The sequence below is a fragment of the Heloderma suspectum genome, chromosome 10, assembly GCF_057233095.1.
Source record: "Heloderma suspectum isolate Gila_16-S chromosome 10, 16-S_ref, whole genome shotgun sequence".
Taxonomy (NCBI): domain Eukaryota; kingdom Metazoa; phylum Chordata; class Lepidosauria; order Squamata; family Helodermatidae; genus Heloderma; species Heloderma suspectum.
The window spans coordinates 30,665,249-30,685,635 of record NC_139467.1 but is presented as its reverse complement, the minus strand read 5'-3'; the positions used below and the strand labels follow the sequence as shown (position 1 = coordinate 30,685,635).

The 20,387-nt window shown below is 49.2% G+C and overlaps 1 protein-coding gene across 1 annotated transcript in view; it reads right to left on the bottom strand.

Annotated features, from left to right (window-relative positions):
• AHDC1 (AT-hook DNA binding motif containing 1) overlaps window positions 1–20,387 on the bottom strand; it is a 229,701-nt gene that overhangs the window by 33,533 nt on the left and 175,781 nt on the right. The window contains exon 2 of the mRNA XM_084815744.1: window positions 11,149–11,317. Coding sequence (XP_084671870.1) covers window positions 11,149–11,317 — 169 coding nt within the window. The remainder of the gene's footprint in view (window positions 1–11,148; window positions 11,318–20,387) is intronic.

Sequence of the window (20,387 nt, the reverse complement as noted above, 5' to 3'; positions counted from 1 at the left end):
TTAAAATAGCAGAACTGTTTCAGGAGGGGGAGATTGATTTGTGTCACACGGACACTAGCCAATTGGTGCTGCACACAGCCTGCTTTTGTTGCAAAGTGGCAGAACCGGTTTCACCTGAGCTGGAGAAAATGGGTTTTGTTTAAAACAGAGTGCAGCAAGTGTGTTTCCAGAGTGGTCCCACTGCTTGCATAAAGTTTCATCTTGATGCACCCTATGTTTTAAAGACAACTAGCCCTGTGTGTGCCCTTGTAAAATGATTTAACCCTGGTCCCTGAATGTAGGCAGCTTCCCTTAAAACCTCAATGAGTGAAATGAAGAACATTTCAGCTTTCATTTTTAACAAGGCATGTTTCCAGCCCAGACTCCCAACTGGTGGGTCAAGATCCCACCAGATTGGAAATCCTGCATGGTTCCCCAGGAACTTCATTTAATGAGTTCAGGTATTTATACTTTACTCTGTGTATCACACAGCTAACAGCGTAAATTTTAAACTCCTCTTTCTTTGCGTGTGCTTCTATCCATTTCTATTATTTGTTAAAAAATGAATAGAACAAAAACATTTGGGGAAAAACCCACTAGTCCAATGTTTTGAAGGAACTTTCTGTAGGAGCGTTGAGACTGGGTTAGGAAAATTCAGAGGCTCTGGGGGGCAATTTCTGACTCTTGGAACCCACCAGGGGCCACACCTCCCCCCTGCAAAATTGCAGCTGTCGAAAAAGTCATGTTTCCCTTAGGGTGCAATCCTGTGCGTGTTTAGACAGCAAAAAGTCCTACAACTCCAGCATGCCCAGGACAGCATGGTTGGCTGGGGCATGCTGGGAGCTGTAGGGCTTTTTGCTGTCTAAACATGCATAGGATTGCACCCTTAAATGCAAAATCATGCTCTTGGAGGCCCTGGGGGGGGGGGATGCAATTTTGCTTTAAATCAAGGCACCCATTCCCCGTACACCTTGTTTTAAAGGGAAAATGTGCCTTTCCTTGGCGCCGCAATTGGTGGCAATTTAGGTTGCAAGGGTGGCAAAAAAAGAACACAGGCTGTATGCAGCCCAGTCCTGCTCTTCAATCTCATTCTAGCAGGGGTTTCTTGTCAGGGATGCCATGCTGGGCCTCAGGGAACAGGGATGTGGAGCATCACCCTGCGACTGGTAGGCACTGTGATGCCTCTAGACTGACCAGGCTTGGTACAAATAACAGCCTCCCGTCCTTGACTGGTAGAAGCGAGCTTCTACTAGCTCCTGACCTCCAGGACCCTGAAACTGAGACGGAACCCTCCAGGCTTGGACGTGGGCTGATTCCCCTCCCTGGCCTGACACTTCCCACTGATGCTGTGGCCCAGTCTTGTAGTGCACAACCAAGAAGTACAGAGAAGTACCGAGGGACGGGGGAGCCTCTTATGGCAAGCGTGGGAAGTGGACTATGTTGGCTAAGGAACAACAGCGGTCTAATGGACGCGGTGCACCGGGAATGCCTGCATCCCTGACCTGAGCTCCCAGGAACACAGGCAATGAGCCTATGTACACTAGTTGCAGGGGAACATGGGCGGGAGGGTGCTGTTGCACTCATTTCCTGCTTGTGGGTCCCTGGTTGACAGCTGGTTGGCCACAGTGTGAACACAATGTTGGACTAGGTGGACCCTTGGTCTGATCCAGCCGGGCTCTTCTGATGTTCTTACGTTCTTATGAACCACTTGGGTGCCCAAGAATAAATATCAGAAATAGCACCGGCCTCAGCTACAGAGGTCTTGGTTGGAAAAACTCAGCCTCGCCCACCCCTCCCAGTTGAGACTTGTTGTGTGCTAAGGAGGCGCTTGCATTCCTTTCCCAACTCCTGCCGTTCCACCAGCCAGCCGCCCCCCCGCCCCGCGAGCCCCTTCCCTTTCTGTGCCTCTCAGTCAACTCTGGTTTCCTTCAAGCTGCAGCTGCTCATCCACTCACCCAGCACCTGACTCAGCTGACTTCCCGACTGCCCCTCCCACTGCTGAGGCCACCTGGCTTCTGCCTTTGCCGTCTTACAGCATCGAGGGCTTTCCGTCTCCCTTCCTTTGGAACCTGCTGTGCCCGAGATACAGAGACGCGGGCCCAGCAAAACAGCACTGAGAAGAGGAAGGTCCATTTGTTGCTGGGGCATAAATGCTGCCCCCTGCCTGGGGCTGCCTAAGGCTGTCCCCTTAGAATAGCCTTCCCCAACCTGGTGTCCTGTAGACGTGTCAGACTACAACTCCCATAATCCACAGCTAGCATGCTGGCTGGTAGCTGGTGGGAGTTGTAGTCTGACACATCTGGAAGGTGCACCTTGTAAGCACACCTGGTCACAATATGCACTTTGAAACCTGCGATTTCAGAATGCCCTTGTCAGGCTTCCTGTTATGACCTGGACCCCCCAAGCAACTCCTTAAGGATCTCTTGCCTCCTTAAGAGCCCCACCTTCCTCCTTTTAAAGTTCCCCTTCCCAATAACATGGGGTTTAGGCTATAGACGTGGGGTGATTAGCATTTTTCAGACACTTGGGTTTTAACCACAACAGTTTACTGGTAAATTAAAGCAGGCAAATTACAGCTAAAGGTATTTACAGAATACAGCTAAGTGATACAAAAGGTATTAAGAGAAAATAAAGGTGGCAGAAATGCAAGTTCCTCTACCCTCGCTGCACTTAGACTTCTCCAGGCTGCTTCTTCCTGCTCTCTCTTCCTGCTCTAGTCTTCCTTTCTTTCCCTCACTGGCTCTCTCTCTCTTTCTCTCTTTATCCCCTCCTTCCCCCCAACCAAAAGTACTGTTTCAAACCTGAAGAAATGAAATGTAACTTAGGAAAATGAAACTTAACTACGGAAATGAAACTACTCCTCTACCCCACCCAACAAAAAAACCCCAGGCTTCTTGGCCTGACCTTTTTACCTTGCCTCCGTAGGCCTCAAACCTTCACAGCCCATAAAGGGGTTTGCTTTCCAGAAAAGAAAATGTAACTTGTCACTGGGCCCGACTCCAACACACAAGGATTCAACCAACTCCTGGAGGACAGATCGATCAGTGGCTTTTTAGCTCATTATTGCTAAAGCTGGAGCATCCATTGCACCTGCAGTACAGTCCCCATAACTAAGATGATGGGGAAGAATAGCAGGAGACGGCTCTCTCCGTCATGCCTTGCTTGAGACCTTGCCGGGAGCATCTGCCTGGCCATTGTTGCAGACCAAGTGCTGGGATGGATGGACCTTTCGTGGGACTCCACCCGAAGTTCTTAGGTTTCAAACAAAACTGCTTGACTTTCAAGATGATTTCATGAAGCCTGGGACTGGATTTATGATCTGTGCATCCTGACAGATCCTGATATTCCACCATGCTGCAGTGTGACCAAGAAATGGACCCAGGATGGGGCTATGTCAATAAGAGAAGGGTTGATTGTCAATAGGATGGGGGTGGGAATGGTAACTTCCGGCAAAGAGTAGGTTGAACTTCCATCCCAATAGGGCAACGTTCCCAACCTAGTGCCCTCCAGGTATGTTGAACTACAACTGCCAGTAGACTGAGACAGGAGACAATCTTTTGCTGTGAAAAAACTTCTGCAGACTTTTTTCTCTACCCCCTAAAGAAGGCCTAAAAATAAGAAAAAGGCCGAAACGTGTTGGGCTTCCTACAGTAAATTTGTTTTTGCATCTTGAGAACCTGTTTCTCTTCGTGATCTACTTTGGATGCTTACCTCCTTCTGTTTTCTTGGACCAACATGGGAGGCTGGATATGCAGGCTTGGTGGTGACACGAAATCATACTGTAAAGCAGGGGTGGGGAACCTTTTCTGTTGAGGGCCACATTCCCTTGGGGGATAATCTTTCGGGGACTGCATGTCAGCAGTGGGTGGAGCCAAAGTCAGCAAGGGGTGGAGCCAGAGCCAAAAGTGGGCGAGGCCTCTCTTTTTCTTTCTCTTTCTGCCACCCTGTTCTCTCTCTTCTCACCTGCCTGATGGGCTGCTGGGGGATAACAGATCGCTCTTACCCGAGTCTGAACTGATTGCTTGCAGGGGGGTTTTGAAATTAGACTGAGGACTCCAGAATGCCCACCCCTGCTGTTAAAGCAGAGCACTCTTGAGCATGTGCAAAAACTGTTGTGTGGCATTAGATACTGGAGAATCGGAGGGCTCCAGATTTGCTTCTCTGATGTGGGTCTTTGGGGTAGCTTATGAAGCTCTGCAAGTTTCATGGATCTAAAATTTGCAAGTACCCATTCAAATGACCCAAATGCGTGTGTTTGGACATGTTGCTTCCTGTTTTCCTACTTTTCTGAATTTTTCCTGGTCCCACTTGTGACTTAAAGCAGCCAAAGAGGACAGATTTCCCAGCAACTTTAGTGCCAACCCCCAGAAGTATATCAATGATTAGGAAGCTGGTGCTAGGGTGACTGGTTTGCTGTTACTATCCCTCTGCCACCCAAACTGTCTGTCCAGAGCAGCAGTGATCAGCATGAAGATTGGCAACGTCAACATCTGTGCTCCATGTATTGGCACGTTGATTCAGCACACGCTCCACTCTTGGAAAACACCTCCACCCTGATGCCTCAAGCAGAATCCAGGGGTAAGGTTTGTCCTGGACTGTACCACTTCAAGCTGGAGTTGGGTGGCTTCATGTCTTAGAAAGCTAGCATGTCAGGGAAAGAGCTCCATGTAGTCCTCTCCCTACCATGCTATTTGTGTGCAAGGAGTTATTTTCACGGAGGAGCAGTCAAACATGCGATCTCCCACTTGCAGCCCAAAGTGGCACCATTATCAGTCACTTGAGTCTGTGGATATAAAACTCTCTCCCAAGTCTATGTAGCGGGAAGGATCTGATCCAAAGCAGCTCATAGATCAGGGGTGCAGAACCTCAGGCACAGGGGCCAAATCTGCCCCTCCTGGGGACCTGGATGGCCATGCCCCCTTTCCCTGTCTCTGTCCCCTTTCCCCCAACCACCCATCATTGGGTGGTTTCCTGGGTTTCATGCAGTTTTCCCCCATTCCCGAAGGCTGAAATGCCTCTCCAGGTGCTTAGTTACAGGCAGTACGAGCTTTCAGCTACAATGTGCTGATATTTGGGGTATTTTGGCCACACCCTTTTTGCCTTCAGCCCTGGCCACCACTGGCATGAGGCCCCCAAGAGCATCTATGAAAGGAATCTGCCCTTTGGGCTGAAAGAGTCTCAACAGCCCTCTTGAAAGAGTCTCAACAGCCCCCAGAGCCTGCCCTACCATTAGGCAGAGAGAAGCAGTCACCTCAGGCGGCAGATGCCAGGAGGCGGCAGCAAGGTGCTGGAGGAGAGACCTGTGCGCCATGTGGCCTCCTCTGTGCCCCCTATGTTAGCCTGCTGCCTTCAGATGGAGTGGAGGATGCTGTCCCATCATGAGTGTGGAAGACAGATTGATCTGCCAGTCCAGTCAGCTTTTGTGCATGGAATGGGAGGGGGCGCCATCTTGTCCTTCACCTCAGGCTGCAAAATGTCTTGGGACGTCCCTGGGGGCAGCTGTGTTAGTCAGTTACAGCAAACACAAAACAACGACTTGTGACCAACTTAAAGACTAACGTTTTGCCAGATTCATCTGGCACCAAGCGACTTGTGCCTGGGCGCTAGGCGGGTGTACGGACGTCTATGGATCTCTGTCAACCGAAGCCATGCCATGCCAGGGCTGGTCTGGAGAGCAAGTTTGGTTGTCACCACCCATAAAAGTGGCCCTCTGTGGAGCGCTATGTTCTTCCTCACAGGAACTAATGGCAGCCATTTGCCTCTATGGGAGAAAGCATAAGGGTGCACTTGGAGCAACCTGGTGCCCTCCAGATGTGTTGGGCTACAAGTCCCAGACAGCCCCAGCCACGTATGAGGAGAGGCAAAGGATAATACTGAAAAGACACACGCCAGAAAAAGCAAGCGCAATCTGTAACTCTTTTGACAGATATTTACATTTGGACTTGAACATGTAAAATGTAGAGCTAGTGTGGTGTTAGGTGTAAAGATAATGAACTGCAAAGCTGGGAAGTTCCAAGTTTAAATCTCAGCTCAATGGACAGAAAGCCTTAGATCAGAGGTGGGGAAACTGTAGCCTTCCAGATGTTGTTGGACTCCAACTTCCATCAGCTCCAGGCAGCATGGCCAATGGTCAAGGTGGATGGGAGTTATAGTCCAAACATAGCCAAAGGGCCATTGGTTCCCCACTCCTGCCTTGGATAAACCACTGTTCTCTCAGCCTCAGCACCCCGTCCCCATCTGTCATATGGGCCAGTCCCTCTTTCTCAGCCTGGTCTACCTCACAGGGTTGTTGTGAGGATAAAATAGGCTGGATGGGAAGAGAATCTTCTACGCTGCCCAGAACTCCTTTGGGGGAAGGATGTGATAAAAGTGTAATAAAGTAAACAATGGCCCACCTTATAGGGTGGTTGTAAGGATGACTTTAGCTATGAAAGGCTTTGTGTATTTCAGAAAAGCACTGTAATCAACAGCGAGCACTATTTATGTATTTCTTTAGTAATACATTCCCAAACATCACAACTCTCTCACATCCATATTCCATACTAAAGAACGATGCTAAATCCTGACGGAAAAAAATGCCCACACTAGAGTTTCCTGCTTAAGGGTTAGGCTGGAGGTGTGAGGAGATGGAAAAAAGGAACCACCATGTGGGATGCAGGTTTGTATGCCAATTGCCTAGGAGGACAGCACCACCTGCAACAACCCAATAACTCCCCTTCTCCCTTCTATTGCCGACACTGCCACATGAGTCAGTAGGGGATCAGCACAGTTGCCATTCTGAAGGAAGGCATCCGAACTGCCATGTGGACATACCCCGAGGCTCCAGTCTGGTGGGAAACAGTCCTAGGCGTACAGGCTGTGCTTAAAGGAAGCCGAGGCGATTCTGGGCCCTGCGCTGGAAAAACAGGCAAGGGGAGAAGAGCCTTTCCCTTGAGAACTGGCTGGCCCAGCTCAACAGAGTGTTCCTCCCTCCCTCTCTCTCTCTCTCTCTCTGCGTTCCAGAAAGGTTGCAACATACATCATTTTACATTTTTAACTTATTGCTGCCTTCTGCGTTTCACGCTTTTAGCTTTGCCTGCCGCTCTGAGTTCAGGGAAAGCGGCATGTCAGCTTTTAAAGAAATCAAAATAATCCCATATATCGTACATACCAGTAGCCATCTTATTCTCCAAGTGCCGGTCCTTATGTAGCCAAAACAGCATCATCCATGCACAAGTAGGGATGCATGAAAATGTCGTTTCAGTTCACAAATCATCAGAACTTGCCCCATTTGCAACCCCATATGTGACGAGGAGTGCATTGTTCAGAAAAACCCTTTTGCACATCCCTGAACTTGTGACTGAATTTGAAAAATGTGTTGTTCTTACTAATGCACACTTTAAAATGTGCTTTAAACCCCCCCAAACATAAATTTTCATACTTTAGCCAATGGGGGAAAGTGTAAACTTTTGAAAAATGTGCACAGAAATGCAAAACTTTCCCATTTGAAATGTGCACTTTTCCCATTCGAACAAAAGGAAAAACAGGTTGCAAATGAAAACAGGAGTGAGGCGAACTGAGGTTCGAAGTGGAGTTTGGAGAATCTCATTAGGCTCGAGCATCCCTGGTTTCCTCACCTTGGCCGATGCACAAGGAGGAAGTATCAGCAAGGTTGGGGAAACTCCAAGGTTTGCATAACTAGAAAACCCCCTTTTTTCAGGGTGAGGACAGCTCAATGAGGAATCATCAGTGGGCACAGAATGCTGACTGACTGTTTGGAGGAGGGGAATGGAAAACTGAGCATGGGGAGGGAATGGAGTATCCTACAAAAGGGCATGTCTGGCTGGCTGGAACTGTGGCCAGGAGCATTCCATGCTGCAACATTTTGTTGCAGGTTCCACTTGTAAGACACGATACACAGAGTGAAAGGCAGGTGCAGCTCAATTCAGCAGGAACATATTGGCATAGCAAGTGGTACAAATGTTAACAAACCGTAAAGAGGCATGGACAAATGGTCAGTTGTAACCTATCTGGGGTTTCTTTTTGTGTGTGGTCATTTTACTATAACTTCTTTTTATTTGTTATTGTACTATAACTATAATTTATTCCATATATATGGAACTCAGCCGCAGTTAAGGACATTTTGAAGTCTCGCTCATTTCAGTGTGGGACTTAGGTGCGTGCTTAACTTGTCTCCTGTGGAATTCCCAGAGGTTTTAAAAATGCCTAACTTTGGCTGGATCATGCTCACCATTTTTCAAATGCAACCCTGGCTACAAGGCTAGGCAATGGGCAATTTGAAATATTTATTTATGTAAAGACAGATACATCTGTTGAAAAGTGTTAAAAATAATTCAGCTCATTTATCCAGACTACCCACATGTGGGAAGGAGATGCAACAGTACCCTCAATGCCACCCCCCCCACATGCGTGCCACTCCTTATGGAACACCAGAGGTGCAGAACTGATGGCAGGAGCCACAGGTAAGTTCAGTGGAGCCTGGCTGCTCCAGTGTCAGTGGGGGGGGGGGGTGTGAATCATAGAATCATAGAATAGTAGGGTTGGAAGAGGCCTACAAGGCCATCGAGTCCAGCTCCCTGCTCAATGCAGGAATCCAAGTCAGAATCCGCTCTGGGTTTCAGTCCGAGCTCTAAAGGAGCGAACCATAGAGCTTCTGACTGATTCTGACTGAAACCTGGAGAAGACTCATTGTCCCACTTACATTGGAGCCACCAGCCTCCACTGGGTAAAAGTTCTATGCTGCAGTGTCACTCAGAGCTTCACAACACTTTTGGACATCAGGACATTTGGCTCAGGATGTGCCTCCTCCACCAGACTTTGGGAGGGAGATGGCCCAAACTTTTTCCAAAGCCTGACCCTCCCCCCTCCCCCCCTAAACATCTTTCACATATTATTTCAAAGAGGTCCAGCCCTCTCCTCCTCCGCCCGCCCCCCCGCCAGCCTTGGCACTGAAACCTTTCCATTGCCGGCCCCAGCCACTGCGGCATGGCCCCCTCCCTCTCCACTCTAGGAGGGCTCCACATTGCAGAAAGCCGCTGCAGGAAGTGACCTCAGTTCTTTGGCAGGCGCGGCCCTGTTGCACCTACAGGAGCCATCTGCTCCCCTCCTCCCATTCCCACCGCTCGCAAAGGACCATCACCCTTCTGCCCTCAGCGTCCGCTTGGAGCCTTTAGAAAGGGCTGCTTTTGTTTCGCTTTCGGGGTTCTCTTCCCCTGCAACCTCCCCCTCCCCTGTCTGCCCCCAAACTTCCTGACACTGTCCAGCGAGGGTAAGAAGGAAGGGATCCAATGTCTGCCGCAGACCTGGCTTTCCTCCTGGCTTTCCCTACACTCCCACCCCGTTCCTGTGAGAACAGTCCTCCCTTCCCTCCCCCCCCACCGCACTGCTGTTTCCAGGCAACTCTTGGCCAGATGTGGAGTGAGAAGGGTCAGGAAAGCAACAGCACACAGCAGGGACCCACAGAACCCTGAGGAGCAGTAAGGAGGGAAGGGAGCCGGAGGAACCAAGAAGCAAGAGCTCTCTCTCTCCCTCTCTCATGCATTTCTTCAATCCCACCCACCCCCTTCTGTCAAATGGGGCTAAAGACAGCAGGGGGGAGCTACTGGCTCTTTGGAGAACGAAGGCTAGGGTGTTGTGTGTGTGTGTGTTTCACAGCTGCACTGAAGTAAACCTGGTACTATTGAGCATTCAGAATCCTCAGATTCTTTGCTTGCTTTCTAAAAAATGCAAGTTTCGTCCTTAAGGCAGCCAAGATGGGCCTGGAAGGACCAGGAGCAACGGGCGGTGAAAACTCTTAACAGAAATCCAACTGGGGGAGAGGCGGGACTTCTAGCGGTCACTGTGCTGTGTTTAACCCTGTTAGCAGAAGAAGTATAAATCAGGCGATGTGCACATACTCACGCACATCCCAGAAGTCTGCTTTTCTTAGTGCAAAATTTTGATTTAAATACAGAGTGTTTCACTGCTTGGGATCAGTACTGGGAGATCCCCAGATGTCTGGTAGCCCACAGGCTTCAAAATCCATCTCCTTCCTCCAATGAGTTCAGGTGTCCCTTCCTCACTGCCCCTTCCCTGCATGTTCTTTTCACAACCACCCTGGGAGGTAGGTTAGACTGAGAGATAGTGACTGGCCCATGGTCACCCCTTGGAGGATGAGTGAGTAGGGATTTGAACCTCTGTCTCCCTGGTCTAAATCCAACCCGATCCATTGCACCACCACACTGCTTCTTCCTCTGCAGTTCTTCCATTTCTGGAACATAGGAAACTGCTTTATACAGAGTCAGACCCTTGGGCCATCTAGCCCAGTATCAGCAACACTGACTGGCAGCTGTGGCTCTCCAAGGTTACAGGCCAGGAGTTTTTCCAGCCCTACCAGGAGATGCTGGGGATCGAACTTGGAACCTTCTGCATGCACAGCAGATGTTCTACCACTGAGCCAGAGCCCCTTCCTTACAGGTCTGGTGAAGGGTCAACTACCACGAGAAGCCTGGGACAGCAAATTAAGTTTGGGGTGCAGTGAGGGAGCAGCACAGCTACTTTTCAGCAACACAGGCTACAACCAAGCCCGTACTCACAGCACCACCACAAAGAAACTGAAAATGGTTTATGCATCAGCAAGGCAAACAGAGGCCTAGCTGCAGACTGGCTGTGTAGTGGTGAAGGTGTTGTAATATCACTACTCTGCCCTGGGCTGAGTCTTGGTCTATTCTCACACACAGAAGAAAAAAAGAGGGGGCAAAATACTGAGGGGTGGAATGTGCAGAACCGCTTCAGACCGCAGTTGAGGAGAATTCTGTTTCAGAAAAACACAACTCCCTGCAAACAGAAAATTAGCATGACATTCAAAGGCTTTCTGATGTGCTAGTTTTCTATGTGCAGGGGACGTTGTTTGCTTTTTGAAATGTGGTGAGAGGCCATTCAAATTGGCATCCATCCCCACAGCCTGAAAGCAGCGGAGTCCATTCTATCACCCCGTTCCGCTGCATGCATACACTGAGCTTGAGTTTGGGCATTTTCCACTGAACCCACTTTCTCCACATCTCGATTTGGTCTCGCCTGTCTGCCCCAAATTAATAAGAAGGGTTAGAAGTGTAACCCTCGCATGACCACAGGGATACGGCAGGAATTTACGTGGGCCCATCCCCTCGCCCATCTCTCCCCTCCCCTTACCTGGGCCGCCCGTGCTTGCAGTGGAGGTTCACCCTGAAGTTTCTCTCACCGCCGTCCACCTCGCTGTGGGGCTGCCGCAGCCCTGGGCCCTGGCTGCGTGGAAACCATTCAGCCGGCGGGTTGGCTCCGTTTTCCAGTCCAATGGGCTGGCAGGCGATGGAGCTCCCATCTGTCAAAGGGAAGCACACAGACCCAGGCGTGTGAAGCAGGGGCAGAGCGGGAAGAAGGTAAAAGAAGATGGGGACCAATCTGACAAAACAGGTAATCCTGCAAGCCTGCAAAGGGCCCAGTAGTGCCTTGCCCATGGATGCATGTGTGTGTGTGTGTGGGGCTGCACACAGGGCAGATGGCTGGGACAGGGATCATTTGCACGGGCAGCAGCATTTCCTCCTCCCCATGGCCATACTTCCAACCCTCTAATCTTGCAGGCTTTTAGCAAGCTGTTGCTGCCTTCGTTTCCTGGTCAAGAGAGCAGGCTGGGGCGAGGGAAGTTATGTCTATAGCATCTCTAAATACAGGAAGGCATTTGCTGAGCTGTATTTGCTACTGGCATCCTAAACACCATCACCACTGCCACATCTACAGGTTGTCTTGGGAGTTATTCACATTAGGCATTGTGCAGCTACAGAGGGTAACACACACATCCATGGCTGACCAGGTTTACAACTGTGCACTTCTCCCTGCAACCTCCCTGACTTTGAAACCAATTTGCATCGGGGATGCAACCAAGAGGCAAGAGGATCCTGTGTCTTTGTCCGAGGCTTGACGGTTCCAGCTCAAGGTCACCAAAAATTAAAAAAGGGGCTTGGCTTTGGACTAGAGCAGATGTGCACGAGTCCCCGCCTCGGTTCCTGGAGCATGCAACCCCAGCCTTGCGCTGTGGGTCAGATGCCTGCGTGCAGCCCTGACAGACAAACAAAATGTCCGTGCATCCCTTTCCATGCCAGGCCTGGCTGTCACTCATCGGGTCTGCCTCATCTCTACCCAAGCTCTCTTGGCTTTTCCTTCCTTGTCTGGCTCCCCTCCCCTCCCCTCTCCCTCTTCCCGTTTTGTCCATCTCATCATAGCCCTGCAGGGGGATCAGCCAAACTCTATTAGCTACAGTCATCCTGCTGTCTCAAGCTGTGTTTGAGAGAAACACACACTGTGTGTGTGTGTGTGTGTGTGTGTGTGTGTGAGAGAGAGAGAGAGAGAGAGAGAGAAGGCATGCATGCTCTGTGCAACTTATCTGTGTTTCAGTGGCCAAATGCTGGTGGCATGTGCCTATGCATCTCTACTTGCATGCCTGTTGGGTTTCTGCTATTTTGCTGGTATGCATTTATGTATCTATTCATCAAGCAGGCCATGGAACTCTGTCTCATTCAACTTCACAACCACCCAGCAAGGTAGACCAGGAATGGCCAACGGGTAAGCTGGGGGCCAGAGCCAGACCCAAATCAATTTTGCATCATGCCTCTGATAACCCTACTAGATATTAAATCAAGGTGCGATATGAATTTTGGCCAACAGATTTTGCACAAGAAGAAAAAGACAACTGCTTAACAGTGCTGCTTTTGATGGGGCCAACTTTATTATAAAGGAGGTTAGTGTAGTGCAATAACTGAATGGTGAACCAGGAAGTCAAGGTTTTTTGATTAACAACCCATAGTTAAACCACAGTGCAGGGTTCACACATAACTACAACCCACACTTCAACAACAACCCACAATTCAGTGCCCCCCACCCCAATTATGGAATGATCTTCCCAATGAGTCCCACCTGGCGCCAATGTTGTTATCTTTTCGGCACCAGGTCAAGACATTTCTCCCAGGCACTTGGCAGCATATGATGTGTTTTAATCAACCCTGGATTTGTCTTATGGTTATGGATGATTGCTTGAAGTTGTTTTTAGATATATGTTGTCTTTGTTTATATTGTCCGTCTGTGTGTTTTTTATGTAAATGGCTTTTAACGTCTGTATACTGTATTTTTTATGTTTGTAATCTCCGTAAACTGCTCAGAATGCTTTGGCTATGGGGCAGTAAAAGGTAAAGGTAAAGGTGTCCCCAACCAGTCGTGTCCGACTCTAGGGTGCGGTGCTCATCCCCGTTTCTAAGCCGAAGAGCCAGCGCTGTCCGAAGACGCTTCCGTGGTCATGTGGCCGGCATGACTGAACACCGAGGTGCACGGAACGCTGTTACCTTTCCCGCCAAGGCGGTACCTATTTATCTACTTGCAATTTCTTGCTTTCGAACTGCTAGGTTGGCAGAAGCTGGGACTGAAGACGGGAGCTCACTCCGTCACGCAGCACTCGGGTCTCGAACTGCTGACCTGCCGACCTTCCAGTCTGCAGTTCAGCGTCTTAACCACTAAGGCACCGCAGCCCATTCTGTACTGTATGGGGCAGTACAGAAATGCTAATCATCACCACCACTACCACCACCACCCATACTCATCCTGTACTCTGAGGTTTCAAATGTCATCTCTGCCATGAACTTACTGGAAACCACTGGCCATGTTCACATAGAACGAGAAACCAGGTTTCCAGAGAACTGTGGCTTATCGTGAACAAACTGTGTGCTAGTGGATGCAGCAAGTTTGCTCCTGCTTGGCGATTCCTGCTAGCAGAAGTCGCTAACCCAAGGGTGGGCAACAGGTGGCCCTGGGCCGCATGTACCCCCATCCTTCTTTGCAGCCCTCACTGCTGCAGCACTGCTGATTTTTGGCAGCAGACCAGCAGCAAAAAAGCTCAATTCTCCATTTAAAACAAGGCACGCAGGGACAGTGTGCTTGTTTTAATGCACAATTCTGCTCCCCAGGGCTTCTGTGAGTGAGATTTTGCACTCTTCACACACCTTGCTTCAAATGGGAAATGTGGCTTTTTTGCCGCTACAGCACTGCTGAAATTCAGCAGCAATTTGATGGTGCCGCCCCAGTGGGTTCCGGGGGGCAGAAATTGGCCCCCGGACGCTCAGACATTGCCCACCACTGGACTAAACTAACCCAGGATTGAAAGCTTACATTGGGATTGTTCTCATGTAACAGTGGCAAATTGTGGGTTAATTAACACACAGTTTGCTATTCAACCTCCAACCCAGAGTTCGCAACCCAACAACAAGTCTTGGCTTCTCTTCAGCATAGGTCTGTGTTATTCAAAGCAGGCATCTTGGCTTGTTGCTCCCTTTACACTACAGAATTGCAAATCGGGCTAGGTTCTTGGTTTACAAACCCTGGCTTGTTTGGGAGTGCTATGCCAGGATCTCTGGTTCAGATGACACTGTGCGCTTTATTTATTTATTTTGAGGATAAACCACAAAAGTTACAATACACTATGATAAAACATCCCACACTGAAACCACGTTACAATTCCATCTAATTCAATAAGGAGAAGAGCAACATCATACAAGGAAAGGTCAGCCTAAACCAATCAAAAAATATATCAAAATTTAAACAAAAGCAATAATTAAACTAACCCAACCCAAAGGTGGACTGAAACAAAAATGTCTTCAGGACCCATCTAAAAGAAAACAAAAAAGGGGGCAAACATACCTTTCTAGGGAAGGAGTTCCATAGATGGGGAGCCATCCAAGATTGGTGTGGACTTTTAAAGCCCTAAACAGCTTGGGACCAGAGTATACAAAGGAACGTCTTCTCTTGTTTGTATCCGCTCGGACCCCTAGGTCATCTTTGGAGACCCTCCTCTGGGTGCTCCCAGAGGGTGGCTAGAAGAGAGAGGGTCTTCTCAGTGGTGGCACCCCACTTATGGAATGCCCTCCCCAGAGTAATCTTTTTGGCACCAGGCAAAGACCCCTCTTTTCTCCCAGGCATTCTAGAGACCGACTTCTAGTTTTGCATGGCTGTTTTAACAATTCCTGTGCTGTCTGTTTGTTATTGTATTTTATTCTTTTAAATATTGTATCATATTTTATATTTTTAATTGCCTGTATTTTAATCTTGTAATTGTTGTATTCTGCCCAGCGAATATTGTTTATTGGGCAAATTACAAATATAATAAATAAATAAATAATCCCTCAAAAGGTACTGGCAGGTCTGTAAGCAGGCCCTCTGAAGCTGATCTTAGGGCAAGGGCAGGCCCATATGGGTACAAGTGTTCCATCAAGTAATCTGGTCCCCAAACCGTGTAGGGCTTTAAAGGTTAAAACCAGCACTCTGAAGTGGGCTTGCAAGCAAGTAGGCAGCCAGTGCAGTTGATAAAATAGTGGAGTGACAGGCTCCAAACACTGAGCCCCCATGAGAATCTGGGCAGCTGAACTGTGCCTTAGCTGAAGCTTCCGAACTGTCTTCAGGGGCAACCCCATGTACAGTACATTACAGTAGTCCAGCTGGGGTGTGACCAGGGCATGGGTAACCGAGGCAGTCAACCCAAGATAGGGTTAATCTGCCTAAGCTGATAATAGCCACTCCTAGATACCGCTGCCACGTGTACTTCCACAGAGAGTGACGAGTATAGGAGCACCCCCAAGCTGCAAACTTGGTTGTCGAGGGGGAGTAAAACCCCACTCAGAACCAGCTAAACATCTTTATCCATGTTTGTCAGTTCCCCCACTCACCCACAGCAGCTCCATCTTGTCTGGATTAAGCTTCAGCATTTTTGTCCTCATCCATCCCAAAACTGCCTCCAGAAACCTGTTCAGGAGTTCCACAGCCTCCCTGGGATCCGTAGATGGAAATGAGAAATAGAGCCACATTCCACATACTGATGACACTTCAGCCCAAACATCACCTGGCGCCTACGTTGTATTCCTTCCAGTGCCAGGTGAAGACCTTTTTATTTTACCAGGCATTTTAGCATTTTAGCTTTCTAGTCTTTTAGCTTTGCTGTTTTAAATCTGTATTTTAAATATCTGCAATGCTGCTAGGTTTTATTCTGGTTGTACGGTTATATTGTGGTTTTAATGCTTTTATATTTTATATTGTTTTACTGTGTGCTTTTTGGTTTTAATTTTTGTGAACCGCCCAGAGAGCTTCAGCTATTGGGCGGTATAGAAATGAAATCCATCGATCGATCGATCAATCAATCAATCAATCAATCAATCACTTCTCCCAGTGGCTTCATGTTGATGTTAGCCGGTGTCGGGGACAAGATGGAACTCTGTGACAGCCCAAAGGCCATAAGGTGGAAGAGACATCTTCCAGAATCACTGACTGGGTACATTCCGCCAGAAAAGACCAGAGCCATGGTAGCACTGTGCCTCCTAGTCCCACTCTAGCCAGGTGGCCCAGAAGGATACCGTGCCTGATGGTATCAAAAGCTGCTGAGAGGTCCAAGAGAACTAGCAGGGTCACCTTCCCCCATCAATTCCCCAGCATCAGTCATTCACCAGAGCGACCAAGGCTGCCTCCATCCCATATTCAACCCCAAAGCCAGATTGGAATGGATCCAAATAACCAGTAGCATCCAAGGCTGCCTGGATGTCAATTCCTGGTTAGTTTAGCGGCTTGTGCTAGCAGAAGGAGCCAAGTGGGAATGAACGGGCTGTATGCACCAGCATCCAGCTCAATCATGATAAGCCAGGATTCTCCGCAATCCAGGATCTCCATTCCGTGCAAACCCTCCCCCACTTGTAATATGGGGAAGAACCAGTGGAGGCTGGTGACTCCGATGCCAGTGGGGTGGTGAATCTGCTCCGGGTTTCAGTCGGAACCAGTCAGAACTCTAAAGGAGCTATCCAAGGTGTGAAGCCTTACAGGTTCTGACTGAAATCCAGAGCAGATTTACTGCCCCACTGACATCGGAACCACCAGCCTCCACTCGAAAGAACACCTCTGACCTACCTTACAGGAAAAACAAGCCAATAGTAACTTGTGGTATCTTAAGAGACTAGCAAATTCATTGTGGGATGAGCTTTCGTAGCCAGAAGCTTATTTCATCAGGATTTCTACCCTACACAGATGCTGTATACATTATCTAGGGATAATGTATTTGATGATTATCACAACAAAAGCGTCAGGGAGGGGGAAGAATGATGGGGTGTTCTCTCTCTTCTCCTTTTAGTATCAGCGCCTGATGGTGATGGTTTACAAAAACAGCTCCCAGAGCAAGGAAGTGAGGCTGTCTAGACTAGTAAAGTCTCCAGACTTTTCAGTCTTCTGTTAAGACATCTCTTTTTCACCAGGACTTGGGGTTGATGTACATTTGTTATTGGGCGGATCAAAAATATAACAAACAAACATCCCATCCCTACTACTGCCGAGAGTTGCTTTAGTTAGCTCTGGTTTCTACTTACTTGTTTTGTTTTTATCATTGTTATACATTGTATTGTGTTTTTAACTTCTGATGATGAACTCCCATGGCGGCCCACGTGAAGCCAAAACGTGGGATAAACATTATTTAATAAATTAAAGATTGCTAAACCATGCCTTGATGATATGTAAAAGAGCCTGGAGGAATCTCACACTGGCAATCTCCTTTTTCTCATGCCAGTGGAGGCTGGTGGCTCTGGTGTCAGTGGGGCGGTGCATCCGCTCCGGGTTTCAGTCAGAACCAGGCAGAACTCTAAAGGAGCTTTGCACCTTGGATAGCTCCTTTAGAGTTCTGACTGGTCCTGACTGAAACCCGGAGTGGATTCACCGCCTCACTGATATTGGAGCCACCAGCCTCCACTGTCTCATGCACAATTCCCAGAGACTGGTTTGAAGCAAACCACAGTTGCCATTTCATCTGAAACAGCAAGCTATGGTTTGTGGTGGCCCTGCAACCCTGGATCAAAAACCAAGGTAAAACCCTGGTTTGTGATGCTGATTTGCAGGCAAAACCCTGGTTTGTGATGCTGATTTGCAGGCAAGCGCAGGCCATAGCTTGACCGAAAGCTATGAAAAGTATGGTTTGTCTCAAACCGGGATTGGGAGGTGAGGCATCACAACACACAACAGCACCATAGGCAAATTTGCCTAGTGAAGGGGGGCAGAACGTTAGGCCTGTGGGCCAAATCCCACCCTTCTGGGGTTTCCCAGAAGGCCAGTTCCCCTTCCCCTGGCCCCTTTCCCTCCAGCCCTGCTTGTTTGGTGGTTTACCCATTTTTGCTTGTCCCCCCGCCCACTCTAAAAGGTTGACAGGCCTCTCCAAAGGCTGAGTTAGTAAACACTTTGAGCTAAAATATGCTGGGATTTTTGGCCCCACTCTTTGGCTCCGCCCACTACTGGCATGTGGCCCTCAAGAAAATTTGAGGGCCACATTCCAGTAGTGGAATGTGAAATGGGCAGCGTGGGTTCTAAATCCCACCCGTTTGGGGGAGCGGGATGGGGGAAGGCAACCCTGCTAGTTCTTTTGGACCTCTTGGCGGCTTTCGATACCATCTACTTTCTCCAGTAGAAGGAATGTGGCCCTTCTCCAAAACTGAATCTAGCCCTCAGGCTGAAAGAGCTTCAGCACCCCTGGCTTAATGTCAACCCATGCTTTGGCATTCTACCTGAACAAGCCTTTTGTGAGCCAAGAATTCAAGCTTCTGCATCTTGAAGCAAATGTCGCATGTCGGATGTCTCTTGGGTAGCAAGGAGCAGCTTTCAAGCATCCACACGAATCAGAATCCATTCTTCCCTTGCCCTTTCTGTTTCCCGTCACAGGATTTTTAAAGGCAGACCATGCGTGGGAGAAGGGGGTGGCCTCATATGCCACGTGGCTTCCCCAGCCAATGTTCGACAGATTCTTGTGGTTAGGTGGATAGGAAAATTAATTTCCTCCAGTGCTAAAGCCCAATTATTGTGTAGATCTCAAAACTTAATTTCCTACATATTATCACTACAATTCTAACAGGACGTCTTGGCTAGCGCTTCAAAGGAATAGGTGAGCCATCAAGATAAGTGGAGGTGTCCACTAAAGAGGTGCGTTTACATTTGACAAACATACCTCGAAGCCTCCAATCAAGTGATACCCAGACAAAGGGGAGTTGGCAGTTCCACAGTGCCAAAAGGAATAAGGGTGCTGTTGTTTTTGAAAAGACAGCATGGCTCAAAGCAAGCAAGGAACACCTTAACTTCTATAATTACATTTCCTTCATATACAAAAAGCCGCAAGCACCTGAGTGCTACAGTATCATGACAATAATGTATAAAACATTGTAAAGTGTGTTGTAAGGAGCCTGGGGAAGGAGGACCAGCCAGCAGCTGCACCAGGTGGATCCTGAGCCTGAGCCTGCTTCTGCCCCCGCCCACAGGTACTTAAGGCGGGGCTGCCAGAGGCTGCTCGGGAAGGAGCCTGGGGAAGGAGGACCAGCCAGCAGCTGCACCAGGTGGATCCTGAGCCTGCTTCTGCCCCCGCCCACAGGTACCTAAGGCGGGGCTGCCAGAGGCAGCCACCTCTGGTGGTGCTGCTGCTGAATGCCAGGTCGGCCCAAAATAAGACCTCCCTCATCCATGATTTCATTGTGGATGAGGGGGCTGACCTGGCATGTATTACTGAGACCTGGGTGGGGGAACTGGGAGAGGTCACTCTCTCCCAGCTGTGCCCTCCTGGGTACTCGGTGCAGCATCAACACCGACTTGAGGGTCGGGGAGGGGGGGTTGCCGTGGTCTATTGGAATTCAATCTCCCTCTCCAGGCTTCCTGCTCATTCGAGTGCAGATCTTGAGTGTCTGTACCTTGTGTTGGGTACCCGGGATAGATTAGGGATTCTGTTGGTGTACCGCCCACCCCGCTGCCCATCGGACTCCCTGCCTGAGCTGACGGAGGTGGTCTCGGACTTGGTGTTGAGGACCCCCAGGATGATGGTCCTGGGGGATCTCAACTTCCATGCCGAGGCCGCTGTATCCGGGGCGGCTCAGGACTTCATGGCCGCCATGACAACCATGGGGCTGTCCCAACATGTCATCGGCCCAACGCATATAAAAGGACACACGCTTGATCTGGTTTTCTCGACTGGGCAGGAGGATGGTGATCTGAAAGTGGAGGAATTAACATCTGTCCCTTTGTCAAGGTCAGATCACTTCCTGCTGAGGTTTAGACTTCTGGCGGCCTTTCCCCTCTGCAAGGGTGGGGGACCTATTAAAATGGTCCGCCCCCGGAGATTAATGGATTCCGATGGATTCCAGAGGGCTCTGGGGGATTTTCCTGCTGGTATGACGGGTGCTCCTGTCGAAGCCCAGGTCGCTCTGTGGAATGCAGAGATGACTCGGGCGGTTGACATGATCGCACCCAAGCGCCCTCTCCCTCTGAGCAGAGCCCGGCCAGCTCCTTGGTATACACCTGAGCTGAGGGCAATGAAGCAAGAGGGGAGACGGCTAGAACGCAGGTGGAGGAAAACT